The 25,135-nt window shown below is 36.0% G+C and overlaps 1 protein-coding gene across 3 annotated transcripts in view; it reads left to right on the top strand.

Annotated features, from left to right (window-relative positions):
• CLEC16A (C-type lectin domain containing 16A) overlaps positions 1–25,135 on the top strand; it is a 216,451-nt gene that overhangs the window by 45,680 nt on the left and 145,636 nt on the right. Inside the window, exons 10-12 of one of the 3 annotated variants that reach the window (XM_027839220.1) lie at positions 5,687–5,915; positions 17,001–17,073; positions 22,800–22,900. In XM_027839220.1, coding sequence (XP_027695021.1) covers positions 5,687–5,915; positions 17,001–17,073; positions 22,800–22,900 — 403 coding nt within the window. Of the gene's footprint in view, positions 1–5,686; positions 5,916–16,943; positions 17,074–22,799; positions 22,901–25,135 lie in introns of all 3 variants that reach the window. The other 2 variants (XM_027839219.1, XM_027839217.1) reach the window with 2 other exon arrangements.

Genomic DNA, 25,135 nt, shown 5'->3' with positions numbered 1-25,135 from the left:
AAAATAAAAAAGAAATAACAAAGAGGCCAGGGTCACTGGATCACAGCATGTGTTGAGGGAAGTAATGTGTGAAAAGACTAGAAAGGTAGAGAGGGGCCAGTCCCTGCCCTCAAGGAACTCACATTTTAATGGGGAAGACAGCAAAGAAGCAATTATGTAAACCCAAGTATACTTCTGTACTCCCTCAAGAAGCATTTATTAAAGATTTATTGTGTGCAAAGCACTGTGTTAAACAGTAGGAATACAGAGAAAAACAAAAAAAAGCTGCTGCCCTCTAGGAACTCACATACAAACAACTGTGTCCATATGAGTTCTCTACAGAGTGAAAGGAAGGTGATCTCTGAGGTAAGGAACTAGCAGTGGGGAATGGGGAGAGGCCTCCTGCAGAAGGTAATATTGAAACTGAACCCTGAAGGAGGCCAAGGAATCTGGGAAGTGGAGATGAAGAAGGACAATATTCCGGAGATAGTGAACAGCCAATGAAAAGGCCAAATCAGGTGAAGGACTTGCTAAAAAACAGCAAGAAGGCCAGTATCATGGTCTCATAGAGCACATTCGCTATGAGATTACTTTCCATCTACTCTGTAGCTATCTTGCATAGCTGGTTATTTATATGTTGTGTCTACCATTAGAATCTGAGCTCCTTGAAACAAGGCCTGTTTTTTGCCTTTCTTTGTATCCCCAGTACTTAGCACAGTTCCAGGCACATATCACATCCTTAATAAGTGGACTGACTTGTTAAAGTACTTTAAAGTGCTTTCCTCACGCTAATCCTCTGAGGTATTATTTTCTGTATTTTACAGAATAGAAAAATGAGGCCTTGGGAGGGTAAGTGCCCAAGATTACCCCACTGGTAAATGAGGGAGTTGGGATTTTCACCCTAGTCTTCTGATTTCACATCTACTGCTATCGAGAACTGCCTTTAACATTAAGGGAAGGATAAAACATTCCCAAAATAAGTATGGTACAAGGTAGAATGTGAGAAGGAGAAAGATCAGACAGCCTGCTTTAGAAAAATCTGAGAAAGGAAAGATAACTTTCAGTTGAAAGAATTACAGAAAGCTTCATTGAAAAGGCTTTACTGAGCTAGGCCTTGAAGGAAGAGAAGGATTTTATTTGGTAGAAATGAAGACAAAGGGAGTGGGCTCCAGACGTATAGAGACATGATTCAGGATGATGGACTGAATCCAAGAACGTGAAATTTAGGAGGGATAAATCTAAAGGCTTACACTTGGTTTACAGAAATGAACAATTCTCCTGATTAGGATTGATGAGACTAGACAGCAGTTCATATACGAAAGATCTAGAGTTTTCAGTAGGCTACAACGTCTCTCTGTGTAAAGAATGTCACAATAGCAATTTTAAAAAGCAAATGTATTCTTAGGCTGCTTTACTAGAGTCGATATATACAGAACGAAAGAGTCTATTAGAGTCTTGCTATACTTTGCCTGGGTCAGAACACTTCTGGAATATTGTACTCCTTTCTGGACACCACATTTTAGTGTAAGGGTGGGAATCATTGAGTTGGTCAATCAGTTACCCCATGGCATTTAAAGTAAGTGACAAGATGATAACACCCTGATATCTTAATCGGATGAGAACATTTCTCAATCAATGAGTCAGTCAAAGACTTTAGACTAAAGCTGGACCATATCCAGAGGGTGAACCAGAATGGAGATGTTTGGCCTGGAGAAGAGAAGATTGTGTATGTGTCATGAGATCATAAATCTAGAGGTAGAAGAGACCTTAGAGGTCATCTAGTTCAACTCCCTCCTTTTCCAAATGAGGAAACTGAGGCCAGAGAGGTTAAATGATGTCAGGGTTCACACAGGTAGTAAATTGAGAGCTGAGAGGATGGGGGAGAGGGAACCATGGGAAGTTTGAAGAGGGATGAAAAGGTTGGAAGAGAGAGTGGCATAGTGAATTGACAAGGGAAGTATAGTAGGATTGCTTAGCAGCAGTGAAGGCCTAGTTGAGGTTGTGTAACACGTTAACTTTATAGTGGATCCAGTCAGAATGGTTGTGTGATATTCCCGTCTTTCATTCAGTAGTGTGTATGTGTTGGAGCAAAGGCAGCAAATGACAGGTGTGATCTAAGGCTGAGGTTTGGTAAGGCTTAATGGGTGATATGATAAGGGAGCTAGGGATTCAAGAGAAGAGGACAGTGTAGAGTTGAACTGGTTCACCAAAGTCTCAAGAGGGGGTCAAAAGAGGAGAGAGTGGTTAGTGCAAGGGAGAAGTCTGGGAGAGAATTGAGAGGTCAAGGGATTGGAGGTCATGGTGCGGAAGAAGAATAGGGTTTTAAAAGGGAAGGCAGAGGGAGAGGTGAAAAGTCAATAACTTATGGATGAATAAGGGGATTTTGAAATTTTTTGAACACAGAGGTGGTGCATTTGTGGAAGATGGCAAGATCAAGAGTGTGACCATATTTGTGTGGCTGATTCAGGTCACTTATACACATTTATCTATTAATGTGTTCTGTATTTTCTTTTTAAGAACAAAGGCTTAAAGAAATATAACTTTTGTCTGTTAACAGTTTAGTTGAACTTGTTTAAGGTAAATTAGCATACTGAGCATGGTTGTTATTTTACTTTTAACCTTGTAATTTAGGTTTTTTTTGTAGTATAAGGCATTATTCAGATAGTCAACCTACATTTATTAAGTGTCCACCAAGTACCAGGCATTGTGTTAGGCCCTGGAGATACAAATTCAGAAATAAAAATCCCTGCCTATGAGGAGCTCACATTCTGTTGAGAGAGACAAGATAGTTACTTGGGGGAGGGGATTAGTAGCTTGAAGAGGAGAATGATGGACCAGAAAATGATTCCTAAAGAAGGTGATACTTGAATTGAGCTTTGAAAGAAATTGGGGATTCTGAGAGGTAGAGGTGAGTTGGGAGGACATTCTACCCAGACATGTGCAACAGCACAGAGATGAGAACAGCAAGAAGGTCAGTTTGGCTGAACTGTGGGGTGCAGACGGGAGTAATATATAATAAGACAGATAAGGTAAGTTGGAGTCATGTTTTGAAGGGCTTTAAATACCAAATAGACACCTTTGTTCTTAATCCTAGAGGTACTAGAATGTATTGAGGGGAAGGAGAGGAAGGTGACATGGGTGGACTTGTGCTTTAAGAGAATCACTTTGGCATCTATGTGAAAAAGGGAGAGGCAAGTCGACTAATTAAGAGGTTGTTGTAATAGGTCAGGAGATGAAGGCCTGAATTAGGCTGGTTGCTGGGTGAGTAGATAGAAGGGGAAGAATGCAAGAGATACTGACATCTTGGGCTAAGTCAAATCTGAAACAAAATTTGACTTCTTAGAAGATGTACTATTTCTGCTTGTAAGATTGGTGTCATAATGGAAGAATATAAATCCTATCTATAACCCTATATTAAATGTTAAAGTCGATTCAACTTTTCCATGATAATTGTGTTTTAAAGGTTTAAAACGCTTTTAAATATTATTTCCTAGTAAACTTGGCGTATAGGAAAAAACAGAATGGCTACAGCAAGTCCATATTTGAGTTTCAAGTAATGAAGTTCAGTACTTTAATACAGTGGAATCAAACTTAAATAGAAATGATCCTTCCTACCACGTAATGGCTCAGAAAACCACAAGTTAACATTATATTATATTGTGTTTTTTATTTATTTTGTTAATCGCTTCCCAATTACATTTTAGTCTGATTTAGCAGTATGGGTCACTGGCCAGAGTTTGCCACCTCTGCTGTAGTATATTTGTAACCTTCTTGATCCCAAGCAGCTGCTGATAACTTGGGTAGAACAGTAGTAGTAGTCAGGAACACCCAGGCTTGAATCCTGACTCAGACATTTACCAGCCTTGTGACCCCAGACAACTCACTGAATCTCTCTCAGCCTCAGTTTCCCTATCTATAAAATGAGGATGATAATAGCACCTGCTTCACAGGCTTGTAAGGAAGAAAAAGTAAGATAATATATTGTAAAGCATTTTGCAAACCATAAAATACTCTTTAAATGTTAGCTGTTTTTATTATTATTTATATGGTTACTGTTTCTCACCTTCCCAATGGTGTAGATCTAAAGCTCTCCCATGATTTCTCACACTGTAAGTCTCTTGTCGAAGTTCTCCTGCAGAGCTTCCACAAGTCCACCTAAAATGTGAGTACTTTTCTTTAGGTTTCCAGGTATCATTTAAGTATCAGTATAGCAGAACTATCTATTAGTTATCCATGTCTATCTATCCATATCCACTATCTAACCATAGGAGAGACCCACCTCCTTTTCTGGTCATCATCTTTTTTTTCTTCTTTTAAAAATTTTTTTATTAATTTATTTTGAGTTATCAGCAGTCACTTCCATAAGCTTTTGAGTTTTAAATTTTTCTTCCCTTCCATCCCCAAGATGGCATGCAATCTGTTGAGGATTGCTATACATACGCGTTCCTATTAAATATAGTCATGTTGTAAGGAAGAATTAGAACCAATAGGAGGAACCACAAGAAAGAGGAAACAAAACAAAATGGAAAAAAAAAAGAGCAAATAGTATGCTTCGATCTGCATTCAAACTCCATAGTTCTTTCTTTGGAAGTGGTTAGCATTTTCCATCATGAGACTTCTGGTCATTATCTTTTTGATAACTTTTATGCACTTTTGCATTCAAATCATTAATGTTAACATACTTTACCCTTTGCATGATACACAATTACTTTATTTTTACAATTGGTCTCTATTAAATAATGAAAAATATGCATACTACACTATAATATATATTTCATTGAGTTTGTAGTAACGTTATTTATAGACAGAATCTTCTATTTTAATCCTTATGAGTTTCATGACATATAACATATAATCCAACATCCTGTTGCTGAAGCTCTACATGTAATCTTTAACATGCTTTTGGAGATATTTTGATTTTGCTGTTATCTATTCTAAAATTAACTTGTATTCGACTGGGAATAGGTACTGAAATAAACAGTTTTGAAGATTTATTATTTTCTTCTGCTTGTTTTTAGGCAAGTAAACAAAAAGCCTTTGTTTGATTTTTCCCTGTTAGAGTTCTTCAAAAGAAAGATGGTGTACTGATGTATGTTTTAATAAAACAAGGTAAATGAGATGTTGACAGATGTTTCCTGTCCTCCCAAAATATGTTAGAAAGGCTTTTGTTTTGTGATCAGTATTCTTTTGATGGTTGAAAACTAGTATAATGTATGACTTTGTGTATAGGTCAGTTTTTAACTAGGGATTTATGTGAATAGTGGAGCAGTAGTAGAATGGATAATCTAAAATGAGGTGAATAAAAATTCATAATTGGTTTTGGATTTTCCAAAGGTTTTTAGAGTTGGAATGGATTTGACAACAAATTTAGCTTCCTAAATATATTTTACTTTAGTCTATATTATAATTAGTATTTCCTGTACATATTCATATTTTTGATAGATTAAGAATGCCTGAAAGTAGACTTACTTAACATCCTGGTGACGAAAAATTTGTTGTAGATAATTCGTATGAGGGCAAACTGAAAGTTGTAATTTATTGAACTGTTTTGATTCACCAAGGTAAAGTGATGATTTTATAAAACATTAAGTTAACATTTGCTCTTCTGGAGAATCTTTTCATGTGGATAAAAGTTTCTGTGTAGCAAATTAGAGAAAAGTGAGTCTTCACATAGTTAAAATGTGTCCTCCGTTGTGCATTCTTCTAGGCAAAGTCCAGCATTAGGTGTTTCATTAAACCAACTGAGTCACTGGAAAGATCTCTTGAAATAAATAAACAGAAGGGAAAGAAAAGATTGCAAAAGAGACCCAACTATAAAAATGTTGGTGAGGAAGAAGAAGAGGAGAAAGGCCCTGAAGAAACCCAGGAAGATTCTGATAAGGCTAAAGGTATAGAAGGTAGTTCAAAAGGCATCAAGACAAGTGGGGAGAGTGAAGGTGAGTAAATTAATGAATCAAAAAATATGCTGACTGATATTTATTTAGAAATATTGTTTCTGTCAAAATATTTTTCTTGTTTGTAGTATATTGTATATACTTTTAATTCAGTTACAATATTTTGCCCTGTTTTATGTAAAATGTAAAGTATGTTCCTTAAAAAAACTTTATAATTAGATTTTTAAAAAATTAAATTTTTTTTGATATCTTAAGGGAGTTTTATGTTGTATGTTTCTGTAAAACAAATAATAATTTCTTTGTAAATTCAGATTTTTCAGTTGGCAAATGTGTTTAAAGTGAGGTGCAGTACATTTACTTACTAAATAGAGTCTTAAATTTCTTTTTCCTTTTGATGATTCTGGTTTATTTTTTACTTCCCATCTCTATGTAATCAACCATTCAAAAAGTAGTATTCTTGTTTGTGGAAAACATTGCTTATAAAATACTGTATTATTCCTTTGGTTGTGTTTTAAGCATATGTACTTTTAGACCTTGCAGAATCTTAAAGTTGGAAGGAACCTCAGAGGCGATCTGGTCCAAACCATACCTGATCGAGAATGCCTTCTACAACATTCCCAACAAGTCTATTCTTTGTGAGTGGTGATTATAGTCGTAGTGGTGGTTCTTTGCAGATGAGATCAAAGCAGAGGTCTTGTGACAGACAGGAGAGCCCATTTTTTCAGAAGCCTTCAGTAGTCTGCTGTTCCATGGTGCTGGAGCATTACATTCTTATAGCTGTCTTTTTGTATTGATGCACCATTAGGGGATGCTCTTCAGCCAGCTATTTCAGTACTCTGTCAGCGTAGTCAGTGTATTTCCCACAGTGTCTAGAACAGTAAATCAGAGAGTTAGAACTCATTTTCTGGAAAAATGCACCTCTCCCCAGCCCCTCAGCCAGGATGCCATCCTCCTCCTGTGTTAGGATTTTCTTGGCACTTAACATTTTATAATGGATTGAGTGATTACATATTCATTAAGTATTTGAGAAGTGTTTCTTCCATTGATGCAATATTGTATTGAGGCTTTTAAGAAAAATCACCTAAGCCTCAACAGTGTGTCTTTTTAGAGCAAAATATAAATTAGACATTTTTGTTCAAAGAAAGAGGTGACTTGAGCTTGGATTTTCTTTTTGGTAAACCTTTGCAAAATTCTGTGAAGTTGACTTTTGGCAAAAATGAAGAAATAGACTAATAGAGGGGAATGTACAGAGTAAAGACATGTTTTAAGTGTCTTTTTTTTTTTAAACTGGAGAAAATTTGTTTACTTAAATGTTAGCCTATGTAATGAATATTTCAGAGAAAGTGCTTTTAATTTACTCTAATTTACTCTCCTTTGCTTTTTTTCAAAAAGATGTTTTGCATACTCTACTCATGTCCATTTCTTCTGGGAAAATGTAACGCCTTTGTTCCATCCCTTTTAAGGGATAATCTTTAATATTGCATTGGTCATGACTAACTGTGGTATGGACAGAGCCTTATGGGGTTTGCTATGGAATCAAAATCGAGTTAGTCAGCATTCCTATGCCATCCCAAAACACACAAGTTGAAATCAAGAACTTAGGCTACTCTTCAGGCAGTGGTTCTGCTCAGGTTACTCTAATTAGTGGGAGAGCTTGGGCTAGAGCAGACCCTTTCTTTGAAGAACTCCATGTCCTTTGCACCAGTCAGCCCTGGAGGATGATGGTTATGGATAGGCAGTGGGCATTTTCATAAACCTCTTAAAATACTATTTGGAAAGCTATCAATTTTCTACCAGGATGAGCAGGGCACAAGAGTTTCCCACTAGTGGATTTGCTTGTACAGCTGATACTTATTTCATAGCACATACAGGCATAACTTTCATTGACCCTGTTAGCATTTTTGGTGCCCTTACATTTTCTTTAACAAGTTAGTCATTCCTAAATATGATATGCATGTCATCTTCCAGTCTAACTGGCCTTAAATAAACATGATGATCATGCACTCATTGTGCAAAGAAAATCTTGATTTGGCAAAGATGATTACATTCTTAAACTTTTTGTTTTCCGTATTCAAGTAATGAGGGAGGGATCTGAGTATGTTTCTCTTTTAGGCTGTATCTATATTAGGGTGAAATAACACTGAGTTTAATCCATGCAACTGGGAAGAGAATTTGTACTCCAGCTGAATAAATAGAACTTTGCAAAAGATTTAAAGGCTCTTTGTTTACCTGTCAGAATAGACTTCTAGTGTGAAGTCCTACAGTGCATCACATTCTTCTTACTTCTGGGAAATAGTGATCAGATGGCCTCAGAGCTAGAGATGTTTTAGTCATTTGTTGGGCAGATAAGCAAGAACAAAGAAAATTTGATGCCACCCCCCCAAATGAAAAGTAGCATGATTTGGTGGAATTTCACCCTTTCTAATGGAAGCCCTCAGTTCAGTTATGGCCGATGTGGGAAACTTCACAGATTGGAATCTGGAAGGGACCTTAGAGATCATATTCTAAACCAACCCTTTTCATTTTCCGGGAAAGGCGACTGAGGCATAGAGTGGTTAAGTTACTTGCGCAAAGTCACATAGGTGATAAGTAGATAACTTAATAATAATAAATAGATAATTTAGTAGTAATAATGTAGATAATTTATATAAGCTAGAATTTGAACTTAGGTTCTTTAACTCCAAAGCCTCATTATCACCACATTCTACTACTTGTCTGAAGACTAACTCTGGCCCATTTCTTAATGTGATCAAGTTTATAAAAAACATAGGCCTTTTGTAAAAGTGTATTTTTAGTGCCTACAGACTGTTGTTGAATTCCACTATGTTAAAGTTTATTGACATTGACAATAAGCATTGACATTCCATTGACAGCTTGACAACCAGCAACCAGTTTTTAATCATTCATGATTCTCAGTTGTTGCTCTTTTACTTGTATTTGGCCTGCAATTTATTTTCCCCTGTGGGTCAATGGCTTATGAAAAAAAATTGGTAATTAATTAGAAGTATTTTTCCACAAGCATTTGTTGTTAAATATTTACTATATTGAAAGCTTTGCACTAGACACTGTAAGGGATTCAAAGTAGTATAAACCTTGGTGTCTGCCCCTAATGTCTACTCTTTTGTTGGAAAAGAACAAGAAAAAAATCTAAATAATGATACAAGACTTAAATACCAAGTCAGTACAACAATCCCAAGAAATGTTATTAAGGCAGTATATGATTAATTGCCAAATGAATGTTTCCGAGGTCTGAAACCAGGTTTACCTTTCTTCCTAAACCTGTTCCTCTTTCCTTATTTCTGTCAGTTGTGTTGCCATTTACCATACCTCCTATGCTTGAAGTCTTGGGATTATCCTTGAATGTTTACTAGTAACTTTCAATGGGTTAAAGGATATATACAGTATAATTTCAGATTGTTTTTTCAAAATAATTGGGCTAATTTACAGCTCCATCAACAGTACATTAGCGTTCCTGTTTTCTTACAGCCCCTCTAACATACACCATTTTCACTTTTGCCAATCTGATGGGTATGAAGTAAAACCTCTAAGTTGTTTGAATTTGCATTTTTCTTATTATTAGTGATTTGAAGCATTCTTTTGCATTGTTAATAGTCTACATTTCATCTTTTGCAAAGTACCTTTGAATGTCTTTTGCTAAGTGGATTTTGTTCTTACCTATTTGTATTAGTTACATGTATTTACATTTACACACATATACATATACATACATACATATATGCATACATACATACAACCAGACCTTTGTCAGAGAAACTTGCTACAAAGATATCTTTTTTTCCATTCAAGATCCTCCTTTTATTCTGGCTGCTTTGATTTTCTTTTTCAAAATCTTTTTAACTTTATGTAATTAAAATTGTCTGTTTTATCTTTTATAATCATTCTTTCTCTCTGTCTCTCTCTCTCTCTTTTCTTTTTTTTTTTGATTAAGAATTTTTCCCCTAGTCATAGTCGTGAAAGTTGCCTTGTTTCATTCTCCTCTAATTTTACCAAAAAAAAAATATTTAGACAGTGTCCATTTGAGTTCATTATAGTATATAAAAAGTAATGTGTTGGTCTAAATCCAGTTTTTACCTTCAAGGTTTTCCAGAAATTCTTGAAAAATAGGAAGAAGACACAGTTCTTTGTTCATGTTCCTAGCAATGCACAGAAAAGTGAAGTGGATTATAAGATATGAGATCTGATTTAAGAGAATCATTGTAGTGTAGTAGAAAATATGGACTTGGAAGACTTGTGTTCATTTCCTAGCTCTAATACTTAGTAACAGATTTGTCGTCTTGGGAAAGTTATTTTATCTCTCTTGGCCTCAGTTACCCAATCTGTAAAATGAGGGAGTTGTACTGGATAATCTTTAAGGCCCCTTCCAGCTCTGAGCCTATGTATAATTTCCAGTCTTGACTTAGTTACAGAGTGATTCTGTTATTTTAGTCAAGTCCCTTAGGATCTCTGGACCTCAGTTTGCCTCATCTGTAAATTTTGGTATTAGTAATACCTCCCTCCCGGTGTGCCACAAAAAGACAAGATGATGAAGTTATCATATTTACTTGTATAGCTTTTTTTATTCCACCACCCCTGGTGTCTGTACACATGGCACATTTCTTTCCAAATTTTCTTAACGTTTTCTCCCCTTCTGCCTCATTTCTATCCTGGCAGGTTGATTTAGGCATCAGGGGACTGATTTAGCTTAATTAGAAACATTGGCCAGTTTTATTCTCTGAATGTCTAAGAAAGTAAAAAGAGATTATTAAAGGTGAATGATTCTAACCAATACCTACTTGTATGTGTGAAGCACTTGGTGGGGAGGGACTGTGGAAAAGGAGTGGAAGTAGAAGAGGAGGATGCAAAGATAAAAAGGAAGCTTTTCCTGCCCCCAAGAGTGCCCTCCTTCTTTTGGAGGGGACAGCTAAGCTTCCAGATGCTGCCACTGGGGTCTGTTCACATCATTAATTTTATGATAGCCCACTAGCAACTCCATTTGTGTTTATCCATTTAAGTAGGCTAATGGAATAAGGGGCTTATGTGTGTAAACACACGGACTACATGGTGCCATCATAAGGCAAAACACTACGCTGATCTTATTTAACTGTATCATTTGAACTTGCATAACTAAAATAATTAACAATTAGATTAGCCTAAATGTTGCACCCATACTCAAATCTTCATGTTAAAGCCCAGAAAAAGAGCTCCATGGGATATATTGATTGGCATGAAAAAAAGTTATCTTAATCTCCCTTGGGTCATAAGCCTCTGGCCACTTATTTTGAAACCATTAAAGAAATTCACAGTACACCTAATTTTGTAGATACTGGATATTTTTAAAAAAAAAAAGGCAAGTTCTGTCTTGCTTAAAAGACTTTAGTTAGTTCCATTTATTTGCTTATGGAAACAATTGACGTTCCATATCTTCATTTTAAAATTACCTTTTATCTACAATTTGCTCACTATAGCTCAAACTAGAGCAGGGATTTTTAACTTTTATGTATCAGGGACTCCTTTGGGAGTCTGGTGAAGCCTATGGACCTCTTCTCAGAATAATTTTTTTTTAAAAAAAAAAACCAATTATGTAGAAATACAGTTATCAAAATACATTCTTTTAAAAAAATTTTTTTTTTAGGCAGTTGGGGTTAAATGACTTGCCCAGGGTCACACAGCTAGTGTCAAGTGTTTGGTCTAAGGCTGGATTTGAACTCAGGTCCTCCTGACTTCAGGGCCAGAGTGTTTGGTCTGAGGTCAGATTTGAACTCAGGTCCTCCTGACTCCAGGGCTGGTGCTGTATCCACTGCGCCACCTAGCTGCCCCGTCAAAATATATTCTTTTTTTTTTTTTTAAATTCTCTTCCTCACTTTATTTTTTCTTTTCTTTTCTTTTTTTTCTTTTAGGCAATTGGGGTTAAGTGACTTGCCCAGGGTCACAACCTAGTAAGTGTCAAGTATTTGGTCTGAGGCTGAATTTGAACTCAGGTACTCCTGACTTCAGGGCCGGTGCTCTATCCACTGAGCCACCTAGCTGCTCCCATCAAAATATATTCTTGAAAAAGCTTTTTGGACTCCAGGTTAAAAACTCCTGAACTAGAGCAACTGAAAAATAACCTGTAAAATAAATGGCCTAAACCTTCTTGCTTTACGTACATCCTGAATTAAAGACATGATTGATTTGCAGTGAAGCTAGCAAAATTTATAGTTACTCTACCAAAGAAAGCAGGAGATTCCTTCTTAGACCCTGAAGACAAAATTATCTTTAGATTATCATATTGCCTTACCCAGAACTAGGTCAGATCATAAAATGGGGGTGACTATGCCAGTTTCCTTGATAGGGATATGTGTGTTTGGCAGGAAAGTCCACAGTGTGGAATCTAATGGTCTTCTCTATTGATATGAAACATCTAGCTACATTTGTCAGAGCCCTTTTTCTCTGGCTATCTACCAAACCAGTTGTGGTCATGTTCTAATAATTTTATTGTAGGTGTGGTAAGGGGAGAATGTTTAAAGCACTTGTGGAAAGAATTGGAAATGATGATTTTTCAGTCTTAAGAGGAAGATTGACATACATAGTATGGTTTTGTTGTTGTTGTTGTTGTTGTTGTTGTTGTTGTTTTTGGAGAAGGGATACATCTTTTAGTAAGTAACTTCCCAGTAAATTATTCAGAATTCATCCTGCTTCTATTCAAACACAATACAAAAAGTGTATATGCGTAGGGGATTGGGATAAGATTGGTGAGGAGGAAGGGAACTCAGTACCCAAACACACACACACACACACACACACACACACACACACACGATTCACCCATATGTGATGTGTATATACTTCAAGTGCTTTTGCCTCTTGAAATTCTGTTCACAGTGAGCCAATCCAATTCTGTCTTTTTTTGGTTTCCTAGGAACCTAACAATACTTTTTTTTTTTTTCACAGCAGGCTAACCTTTATTTTGGGGCTTTTTTCTTATCCTCTTCATCTTTTATCATTAATTACTTAATTCAACACATCTACATTATATTGTAGCATCTTTTTTTATTCTTTAATATGATTGAGGGGAGATGGATGAAAGGTAACGAGATAGAATCCTTAAAGTTTTTTCAACCAAAAGATACTTAATGATTATTAGTTCTATTTCCCTGAAAAATGTTTTATTTCACAAATAGTAAGCAGATTAAGTATACATTGTCCTTGTAAATTATATAAATTACTGTGATTTTTAAAACAGTGAAATGGAAGCATTAGAAGTTCAGGAACTTTGCCAAAGTAACATTTCAGAATTGTTAGGTTCATAATTGAAGCATGACCCATTTGGGTTCTTACTTTTCTCCTCAACCCATCCTACTCAGTACTTCACTCAGTAATCTAGAACTAGACTGTCTTTTCTCACCAACAACAGTCATCTTGACAGCAGAGATTGGGACTTTCCACATCTTTTAAAATCATGTAGAAATGGATTCAGCGTGTGCTTTAATGTAAAGCAGGCGGGCATCATGGATGCTATTAAGTGGAATCCAAGGCAGTTATTGATAGCACACGACTTCTCTCTACCCTATGCATCACTTTCTCTCTCTTTTCTCTTCTCATTTGTATCTGGTTAGGTCTGTTGATTAAAGCACTGCAAATGAATCCAGTGACATATTTCAGACCCACATGGGACAGTGAGTTTTTCTTGTTCCGTGGCCACACACTAGGCTTCTAACTCTGACCATCTGTATTACAGATGTGCGCTGTTGATCACCAGAGGGACCTTAGTATATGAATAAATAAAATACACTCTTAATTAAATGTCTGAAATGTTGCTCCTTCAATAATGTAGATCTTAACTCATCCATGCCTGCCCATCATATGTGACTCTTGATTGTATCCTCCCATAAGTTCTCCGTATTCTTATGGCTAGATAAAGCAAACGATTTCCAAATCATCAGACGAAGCCCTAATCTTCTTTTGAGTTCCTGTCCTGCATCTCCAACTGTCTATTGATATCTCCACATCGATGTCTCATAAGCATCGCTGGCTCAACAAGTCTGAAATAAAATGTGTCAACCCAGATTGTTGAGTCATCTTTCACTTGTCAGTCTCACCTTTATTTCCAGTTATTTGCCAAGTGTTGTTGATTATAGTTCTACTTCTCTTGCTTCTGTTCCTTTCTTTCTATTCTCATAGCTTCTACCTTAATTCAGGCCTTTATCACTTCTTACCTTGACTTTGTAATAGCCTTTTGTAATAGGTGTTCATTTTTCTAGTCTCTCCTAGTCTATACTCCATCTGCCACACAGTTGCGCCAGACTGATATAACTTATACAAGTTCAGGTGATGCAGTTAAATGGAGAGAGATGATGGGTAGGGAAATAGATCACTTAAAATGGAAAAGTAGGATATAAGTACCTTGGAGGGTCTTGAAATTCAATATGTCATTTGAATTTGATCCTTAGGTGATAGGAAGCTAATGGAGAAATTATTTAATTGAGGAGAAATGGATATTTTGAAAACACAGTAGTATTCTATCACAATCGTGTATCATAATTTTTACAGCCATTCTTCCGCAATTGTTGGGCACCCCCTTAGTTTTCAGTTTAGGCAAGATGTTCTACAATAAAGGAGAATTTGTCTTGCCCTTGAAAAACTCTGAGAACTGTTTTTTGCCAGTCAAGAAGCCTCCTGGGGATAGGTGGCTCTAGTAGTTTAGTTGATTTCGAGTCAAGCGCCAACTAGCCTTGAGAACCTGCTATGAAATATGGTTGTCAGAAAGAGGTCTATGTGCCTGTTAGCTCCTGAACTGGATTAATTTTCAGAGACAGAGAAGAAGCCAAGTTAGAGAATTTACCCTGTGGTGTTTGCCTTATAATGAAATTTATATGTTCTCTTGAGTTTAAATTACTGGTCATGTCAAGAGAATCTATTACACAGTTCTAGTTTCTGGTTTTGATATTGCAGTATAGTGTGAAAAAGATAAGGAAATGCATGTGGAGATGGTAATAAAATAGTGTGAAACTTCATTGAATACACTATCCACAAATAATGATTGTTTTTTAAATTGAATTTTTGATTTCGTTGGCAAAGGTGAGGAAACTCCCACCACAAATGCAGATCAACACTTACTCTGCATTATTACCTTATAGAATTGCCTGTAGCACTAAGAGATTGTGACTTTCCAATGTGTGCTATTAACTCACATAACCAGTTCGTTGGGGTTGGTTCTCAAACCCAGGTCTTACTGACTCTATCTGTTATGTTATGCTGCCTCTCATGTCAATTAGACTCTGTCAGTATACTAAATAATCAAAGTTAGCTATTCATAGGTTACAAAAATAGAGTGGAAATATGTTATGAAAGGGTTTATTATAGCATATATTTTGATATATCATAAGTCAACCCCATTGTGATTACCAAAGATCAAATTACAGTCTCCTAAAATACATTGACTACATTCAGGAAAAATCCTCTTGTAATGTGTAGCCAGACCACAGTTGTTGGTCCCACCCCCACGCTACATTCCCATACCACCATTATTTTTTTCCCATTGGTCCTGCAAGGTCTTTACCTTGATGTCAGAAGTAGAAAGTTAAGCAAGGTGGATGTGAAACTGATGGATTGTATATAGTGATGATGCATATAGTAGAATAAGTAAAAGGCAATAGTAGGAATTGAATGGGAATTATGTAGGATTATAGATGTTCACATCTCACTTCCCTCATTAGACACTACTAATGTTAATTGTAGAAATCATCTGGTAGCTGCATTAAGTAACCTGTAGTGGTTGTTGTTGTTGTTTTCCTTCAGAGACTTGTAGAGCAATCGTTTAACCAACAGGTATTTATTAAGTTCTTGCTATGTGTTAGGTATCATGCTAGGCTCTAGGGAGTCAAAGACAAAAATAGTAGGTAAGGGAAAGACTGTCTTTGGGAGAACTTAGATACTCTTAGATAAGCAAAGGCTTTCTCTGGGAGAACTCCTCTGTACCTGCCACTTGGCTACAAAAAGAAAATTTGGTCAGTACTTATCAGAACTTCAATCCTAACAAAGCAAGGAGAGCAGTCGTTCACCAAAGGAGGGCAGATGTATAAATAAGGTCAAGTTGGGAGGGACAGTGGTTGAAAAAGTTTGATTTTGTTAAAGAATGGGTTATACTGCTCTTCCTTATTTAGACAGACTAGGCTTACTGGAGGAAAAAAGCTAGGAAGAAATTTGACTTAAAATTAGGTGACAGTATGAAAGAATGTGAATAGATGAGTCAAATAAAAAGGATTGGGATAGAGGACAAAAGCTTTGTTTGGAATAAAACTGATGGGTAAAGAAATAGATCACTTAATGTGGAAAATTAGGATATATATAGTTTGGAAGAGCTTGAAATTCAATGTGTCATTTGAATTTGATGCATGGATGATAGCACGCTAATAGAGGAGTGATTTAGTTGAGGGGGAATGGAGAGAGTTTGAAGCATTGGGCAAAAAGGGCATTTTTTGGTCTTTCTTTTCTATAGCTCATGAACATGTGTTTTCCATTTGAGTAGATAAATGTCTTAGGCACAAAATATGAGTTATTGGGGATTTAGCATCAGTTCAAAAGATCTTCCATAGTTTTCCAGAAAACTTGACAATTTTCCAGCATTTAAGTTGTTGGGATGATGATTTCATGGAAAAAAACAATATATTTTTAAAGTTTCCTTTAGTAAAGTGAGAATGAGGAAAGAAAAGGGCAAACAAAGCAATCTTCAAAATAACCAATGAAAACTTTTAAAATATACTTGAACTTTTGAATGAATCTGTTAAATATCATTTATGTACTGAAATAGAACAACAGTTGATAAAATTCCTGTTGCCTTATTAAAATCAGAAATATTCTTTGGCATTATTTATTTTTAAAGAAATCAATATCTGTACTTATAATTTTGTTTTTCACATATGTGTGAACTGTATTGTTTGAGTTAGTCACTGTTAAACATTGCCATAACACTGGGAACAATTACATTTGCTCACCAGTGTTAGTGTAAGTATTTATAAAATTCACACTGGTTACATCAGAAATACTTCTGTGGATTTTTCATCAAATAAAATGAATTTTATTCTCTTTAAGAAATAGAGATGGTAATCATGGAGCGAAGCAAACTAACCGAATTAGCCATTTCTGTAGTGACAGAACAGAATACAACGGATGAAGAGAAGAGTGTTGCTGCCTCTGGGAGTGAGAACACACAGTGGAACAGGTAGGTTCTTCCACATGAGGATCATGTTTCCACATTTTATTTCTTTATCTTAGTGTTTTAAGTCAAGCTTCTTCTGTACCTTATCACTGGATAGTAGAATAATTATGTTTTGTGGCATGATAAAGAAGAGACCAGTGTAATTAATGTTGTACTTTTTTTTACTTCTTATGGAAATTGACTGGAAAATGAAATGTTTGCTACTCCTGATGCACTTAGATTTTGGAGCCAATCCTAACGAGTGTGCATCACCCTGAGAATTATCCAGCTCTTGGCATTGTCATATAAATTTTGAGAAATATCATATTTGGTCTGTATGTGAATGCATTTATAGTCATTCATCCTCTTCCATGTACATCACTATTTTTCCTGTTTCCCATTATATGTACTTGGCCTAATTGACTTGTCCACCATCATTTAGTTGACTGATTAGTACTAGAGATCACCTTATTGTGGGAGTAGATAGAATGGTTATTCTGGTGATGGTCAGGTAAACCTGAATTTTCCTGGTACAACTGGAAATTTTTTTTAATCTTCAGGGTGCAAAATGGGACTTCTTTCACAATAGTATCATATAATATAGAACAAGGTGTAAGATTGACTCCCTCTAAGTCTTTAGTTAGTAAAGTATCCAAAGGGTCTCATTACAGGGTCATTTCACTATTATAGTAGACCCTGAGGACAGTATTAAAAAATGAATGCATTCATGTGAATGATGAATATCCATTGCCTTATGTACATACCCACTAGGAAAGTGTTATCTCCTGAGAAAAAAGTATTCCTGGCCTGTCTATGAATTTGAATTAATAATAAGTATTTGAGAGACACTGACTTTCCCTCTTTTCCTTTTTCCCAGCCTCACTTTGTTTATATCTTTGTTCTGCAAAAGTCTCTGTTATTTATCAGAATAAATTCATTTTTATGAGTTGAACAAGGGATTTATTTTTAGGCTAAGTTAACTGTAAAGCATTTATTTGAACAAAAAGCAGCTCTTGATTGCTGCAACCTGTGAATACATTTTGTAATTTTATTTAGTATTTTTGAGTAGTCTAGTAGATACTATATGTGTATCTGGGTATAGTGTATGTATGTATACATACATATATATGCATTTACCTATATATTTAATTTTACAACTAATGAAGAGAATGCCTTTCTTAGAACTCTTATGGTGCTAAGTTGATGCCATCACTGGTGAGTTTCTTACAATTTTATGTGATTACTACATATAATAATTGGCATTGTACCATTTAACTGACTGGGAAATAGTCCAAAATTTAGAAATATCTGTCATACAAAAGATATGTGTGAATGATGGAGTCAGAGTCCTAAACCTCTGCCCCCAGTTTAGTATACTTGGGAAGTAAGGACCTAGAGAGTTACCTTGTTTTTTCAATAGGTGAAGAGGTGCTTTTTCTTACTGATAGAAATAGCTTCTGGTATCCGTGAGAGAATCTTCTCTCTCATCTCTTCCCTAGCCCCTTCTTTGTAGGAGGTGCTTCTTGGGAGAAGCTATAGCCACCATGAGAAGAAGAATGTTTCTAGTATATTGAATTGGAACTAATAATGTATTTTCTTATGGAAACAATGTTATAAATGAAGTACCCAGGCAGAAAAGAGAAAGGAAAGGGATATAAAGCAAATATATTGTTGTTAAGTGTATATTTTTTATGTAAATAGTTCTGAATTTTTCTTCCTCTTATTTTATTTGCATTTATTGAGATTGCTAAGTTCATAATTTAAATTTTCCTAAAAATTATTTGTAATATTATAAGTGGTAGCTCTTCCACTTACATCCCAGTCAAATGCCTCATTGGGGTATGTAGGTGATACTGACCTCTGAAAGACTGTTCTGGTGGAATGAAAGCTTTAGAAGATTCTACTAAGCTAAAAAGATTATAGCCCCAGTGAACAGATTGCTTTTCTGTTGTCTAAGGACATTTCTGTCAAATTTAGTTTAGAGTTGCTTATCATCAGAATATTAGCCATCAGTTGGTGATTTTTTTTCCTTAGAAACTCTTATTAAGACCATCTGCCATGACTTATTAAGAGTTATAGTATTCATCAATGAGGAAAATACCTGTGCTGATGAAATCTTGAATCCTTGACATATGTATTTACATGTAAATATTGGTTAGGTGTAGTTGGAGTAGTACTCTTGAAAACTTTACTTCAATTACATTATGGATTAAATAGTCCATTTTAAACTGGTTTGAGAACCTAACCACTAAGTGATATTACATTTTCTCAAAAAAAAAAAATTAAGCACCAAACAACCAGTTAACACACCTTTGCTGAAAAACCCTTTTATTAGGTTGAGGTTACTTTTATTGACTTAAAAATAATGATTCAATTAACTGGTAAATCATTAACGATAACAGTCATGGTAGATGTATATAACTAAAGATATGCTTATAGATTAGGAACTAAGTATTGAGTAAGTGGATGTTTTTGATCTATAATGTAGATTTAGGTACATTCTACAAAAAGGGGACTAGGGTAGAGATGAGAGAGAGGATTCTATCATGAATACAAGAAACTGTTTCCATCAGTAAGAGAAAGCACTTCTTTATCTGTTGAAAAAAGAAGGTAACTCTTTAGGTCATTACTTCCCAAGTATACTAAATTGGGAGCTGAGGTTTGAGACTCTGACTCCATCATTCATATGTATCTTTTGTAAGACAAGTATCTTATAAATGTAAGAAATATTATGGAGATAAAAACAAAATTTGACTACCACATGCATATATGGAGTGAGGTAGAACAAGGAATAATGCCAGTAGAAAAAATCTAGGATACTAGAATGATGGTGGTACTTCAACTAAAGTGGGGAAGTTTGGGGGGAGAGTTGGTTTGGTGGAGTGAAGGTGATAATAAGTTCTGTTTCAAACATGCTTAGTTTGAGATGTCTATGGGACATCTGGTTTGTATTGTCCAGAAAGCAGCTGGATAAAGTAGTGTGGTACTGGAGCTCAGGAGAGATATTAGGGCTAGATACAGAGATCTGGTGATCATCTGCATACACATGATAATTAAGTCCATGGGAACTGATGGAGTCATCAAATGAGAGAGTATATATAGAGAAAAGAACCTTATGGAATACCACAGTTAGGGGGCAAGATATGAATGATGAGCCAGTATAGGAGATTGAAAAGGAATGGTCAGATGGGTAAGAGAACCAAGAGAGAGAAATGTGAGAGAAGAAAGAATAAGGAGCCAACGTTCAATAGCATCAAATACTGCAAAGATATCAAGAAGGATTTAGAAAAGAAAATTGGATTTATCAATTAAGAGATCTTGCTTAACTTTGAAGAGAGCAATTTTAGTTGAGTGATGAGGTCAGAAGCCAAACTGTAAAGAGTCAAGAAGTGAGTAAGAGGAGAAGTGTAGGCACCAAATGTAGACCAAATGTTTTTTAAAAGAGTTTTTTTGTGAAAGTCAGGAGAGATACATAGTGATAGCTTGTGGTCATGGTAAGGTCTAAGAGCTTTTTAAGGATGGGGAAGACTTAGACATGTTTGTAGGAATCAGGGAAGGAATCAGTAAGTAGGGAGAGATTGAAGATTACTGAGGGAGTAGAGGTGATTGTGGGAGAAATCTGCAGGAGAAGATGGGTTGGGATGGGATCAATTATACATGTAAAGAAGTTAGCCTTGCTCAGGAAAAGAGCCACTTGTGTATTAGAGATTGGAATAAAGAAGAAGAGAAAGGAGAGTGATGTCAAGGGTTTTGAGATGTAGAGAAGAAGAAAAGAGGGAGGTCATGGTGAATGGGCCTCTACTTTTTCTCTTCACTTGAGAGGCTGGGATAGCTGATGCTGTGAGAGTTTTGAGGATAGATGCAGAAGTTTGGAACAGCTTTTCTCATGGAATAGCCTACTCTATGGTGAGTGGATAGAGAATCAGGGAGGAGTTGCTATAGTGAGGGCACAGTTAAGATTAGGTAACACAAATTTGTAGTGGTCCTAATCACCTCAGTTTTGTGACATCCTCCAGCACAATTTAGCACCAAATGATGAGAGTCATCTAGGGTTGGGGTTTGACCAAACTTGAATGTCACTAGGATAGATGGGTAAGGGATTCAAGAATAGAGGACAGTGTAGCATTGAGCTGGCTAACTGTAGTGTTGAGATTGAGAATGAAGTAAGTGAAGTCAGATTAGCAGAGATGGCAGGACAAAGTATTGAGGGTGGAGGGGTAGGAGGTTCAGGTGAAGAGTAAGAATATGTTTAAGAGTGTAAGGCATAAGAAGAGATAGAAAGAGAGAAGGTTATTTTCAGATAAGGGGATTTCAGAGTTTTTGAACATGCAAGTAGAACACTTGTGGATCATGGTGAGATCAAGGGTATGGCTATCTCTGTATGTAGTTGAGGTGGAGTGGGAAAGCTAGTTATGGGAATTAAGGATATTGAGAAACTGGGAAGTTAGAGTGTTTGACAGAGTATCAGCATGAAGTCTCTTAATATAAAGGCAGGAGTTGGGGTAGAGAGTAATACTGTAATCGCGTTAGTCAATCAGCAAACGTTTATTCAGTGCTTGCTGTGTGCCAGGCTCTGTGCAAAGTGCTGGAGGTACAAAGAAAAATCAACAACTTCTTGAACCCAAGAAGTTTATATTCTATTGAATGAGACAACATATTTAGAATAGTACAGATAAGACAAATAGAGAATAAATCTAAAGTAACCTTAGGGAGGAAGGCATTAACATTTGTGTGGACCAGGAAAGGCCTCCTAATGATGCTTCAGCTGAGTCTTGAAAGAAGCCAGGGCTTCTAAGAGGCAGAGATGACAAGAGAGAGCATTCCAGGCATGGGGATCAGGTAAAGAGATGAGGGTAAAGAGAGAATGTAGAATGTGCTGTGTGAGGAACAGCAGGAAGGCCAGTATCCCTGGGAGAGAGAGAGTAAAAGCATAAGAAGATTGGGAAGGTAGGAAGAGACCAGGTTACAAAGAGCTTTAAATGCCATATAGAGGAGTTTATGTTTAATCCTGAAGGTAATAGGGGACCACTAGAATTTATTGAGTAGGGAATGACGTAGTCGCACCTCAGCTTTAGAAAAATAATGACCTGGAGTTAGTGAATAACAACCACCAGGATCTGGATTGGGTGATAAATCTGGTTAGAGTGAACCTCAGAAGAAGCAAGGTTGCTGAGTAATTATAGCAAAGAGAACATCTGCAAGTGGTAGTGGGGAGCGATGGGTATTCCTGCTCCTTCCAGGACCAGTGTATGAATTGGGGGTGGAGAGAGAGAGAGATAAGAAAAAGATTTTGAAATAGATGGTTTTCTATAAATTTATAAGGAATGAAAATAATGAAAACAAAAGGCAGACTACCTGAGCCTCAGGGTTCTGGGGGCAGTAGAGGACCTTTTTAGAAGGGGCACAGATCCTGAATCTCTACTTCTGGGTACTTAGGAATTGGGAGCTGTGGAGTGTTTCTTTGGTTAGTCAGTCAGTAAACATTTATTTAACACTTATTATGTGCCAAGCACTGTGCTAAGTGCTGGAGATAGTAAAGAAAGATCCTTGGAAAATAAACACACTTGTTACAGGAACTGTTCTTATCCCCTTTCCAACATGGCAGAAAGTGCCACAATTTGTGCTCTATTGGCATAGCATTTGAGAACTCTTGAGGTTACCTCTATCTCCCAAAGAGGCATGGAATTGAGACTTTGTGGAATCAATTGATAATGCATCAAATACTAACCTTTGTAATAATTCTCTCATAGACCTTTCCTTGATATGGTATATAATGCATTGGACAGTCCTGAAGATGATTATCACGCCCTTTTTGTGCTTTGTCTTCTATATGCCATGTCTCATAACAAAGGTAAGATTTTAAATTATCCTGATGATAAGTGTGGATGCTTTCTAATATTGTATTTATCCATTTTTAAAAGAAATAAAAGATACTTTTGTTAAGTATAACAAATAACTAACATTATTCAATAACTAGCATTATTACAGTTTCTAGAATTCTACTTCATGATAGATGGAATGCATAGCTTGTTTTTCCATATGTCTGTACCAGAAAAAAAAATCGTCATTGAAAATAAATTTAAAACATGATTTCTTTTTTTTTGGTCTGGACCTATGATTTCAGTGATATGGAGAATTCTCAGGTTGGAACCTCTATAGCTAAAGACAAGCAACTCATCTATAAATGAGGTTCACAGAGAATTGCCTGAACCATTGAAAGGTTGAGTGATTTGCCTGTGGATGCACAGCTAGAATATATTAGAAGCAAAACCTGAATGCTAGAATTCTTGACTCCATGGCCAATATACCAAGCTGCCTCTTAACTGAGTTCATATGGTATTTTGGTATTTTCCTAGAACTTTGCTATAAAACAAAGCTTTAATGTGTTTTCCTAGCAGTTGTGCCAAAATCAGTTGATTTTGTAATTTTGGTCTTTCTCTTTGTATTTAATTTATATTCCTGATGTGTATAAAGAATATGCATATGGGATGCAAAATTGAGATTTCTTTCTATCAGAAGATCAGCATTACTTCTATTTTAATCAAGTATATCGAAGTCTAGAGCATTGTATGATTAGAATGGTTCCTGTTTTTAAATATGAATAGCATTCTTTCATTCACTGGCATGGGAGTTAGAGAAAGAATTTCAAAGCCAGAAAGACCTAAGGGCAAGTCACTTAATCTTCTGAAGCTCCAAGCAGCTCTTAAGACTTAAGTTGCAGACTAGATACAAAGCTGCCTTGGTAGGGGGATTTTCCTTTGCCAGTGCAATTCTAAGTCTAATTCCTGTCCTTCATCCAATTCACTGATGGCACCTGGGAATGAGTGGTCTTTGTCCATTTGAAGATTCTCTTTGCAGTTTATCATGTGGAAATAAACAGCTGTACCAGAAGTATCTGTGTTTTTTGGAAAAAGAGAAATCAAGATATAGATAGAATATATACACATACACACATACATACATATATACATGTATACATATATATACATGCATACATATGCATATACACATGTATGTGTGTGTATATAGATATGTATATATAACATTTTCAGATGGCACAAAGCTGAGAGAGGCTGTTAACACATTGGATGACAGGGTCAGGATATAAAAACATCTTGACAAGCTAGAATGTTGAGCTGACACTGAGATGACATTTAATAATGACAAATTTAGAATCTTACATTGGGCTTAAATAATTTCACTAGTACAATATGGAGGAGACATGGCTATGCAACAGAGTTTTAATGGACTAAGTTCAGTATAAGTCAATTGTATGATTTAGCAGACACAACCTAGAAGCATTTCCATGTACAAAGTAGAATACAAAAGAGGATTATTTATGAAACCATGAATTTTCTATTCTCCTTGCTATTTAAAAAACTATATAATAATTCCGTATGTTACTTTCAAAAGTGTCCCACTTGTCCATACTTGTGTTCTCTTCTGTTCAAAATGTCTTATTTTTAGTGAAACCGTGCTGCCTCTTTGTGAACACTGCTAACCATTATTTTAATAATACCTCCTAGAATTTCAAGGAATCAAAGTCAAGGTTGCCGGTTTCAATCCTTGCAGACTCCAGCTCTTCATTTGGGACATTTGCCCTTCCCCAAGCTTGTGGTATCTCTTTATCACCCACAATCTTTCAGATATCTGAAAGGGAGGGAGTGCCAGGAATGACATCTCTCAGTCCTTTCTGTACCCTTGAATATAGATTGTTTGCGCCTGATGACTTGACTCATTTATAGCTGCTAGAGATTTTTTTGTCCCTATTTTTCTTAAATATCAACTTATGTTAGCCTTGGTCGTTTGTTTTTTTTTTAATTTCCAATCATTCACATTGGCCTTTACAAGAAAACAGAAACAATAAGATTCGTGATAATAAAATTTGTGATAATAGTAATAATAAAATAAGAGCAATGATGCCTTCTCTTAGTATCAATCCATCTATCCTGCATAGTGATACGAAAATAATCCGCTGCAGTCCTTGAGATTGGTTCTCTCTCATTATTTGAAGAGCATTGTTTTGGGACCTAGGTAAAAGAGAAAACTTGGGCAAGAAATCCTTTACCCTCAAGAAGCTTATTAT

This window comes from Vombatus ursinus, unplaced genomic scaffold (assembly GCF_900497805.2).
Source record: "Vombatus ursinus unplaced genomic scaffold, bare-nosed wombat genome assembly UNPS02014832.1, whole genome shotgun sequence".
NCBI lineage: Eukaryota > Metazoa > Chordata > Mammalia > Diprotodontia > Vombatidae > Vombatus > Vombatus ursinus.
This window is presented reverse-complemented; position numbering and strand designations above follow the sequence as displayed.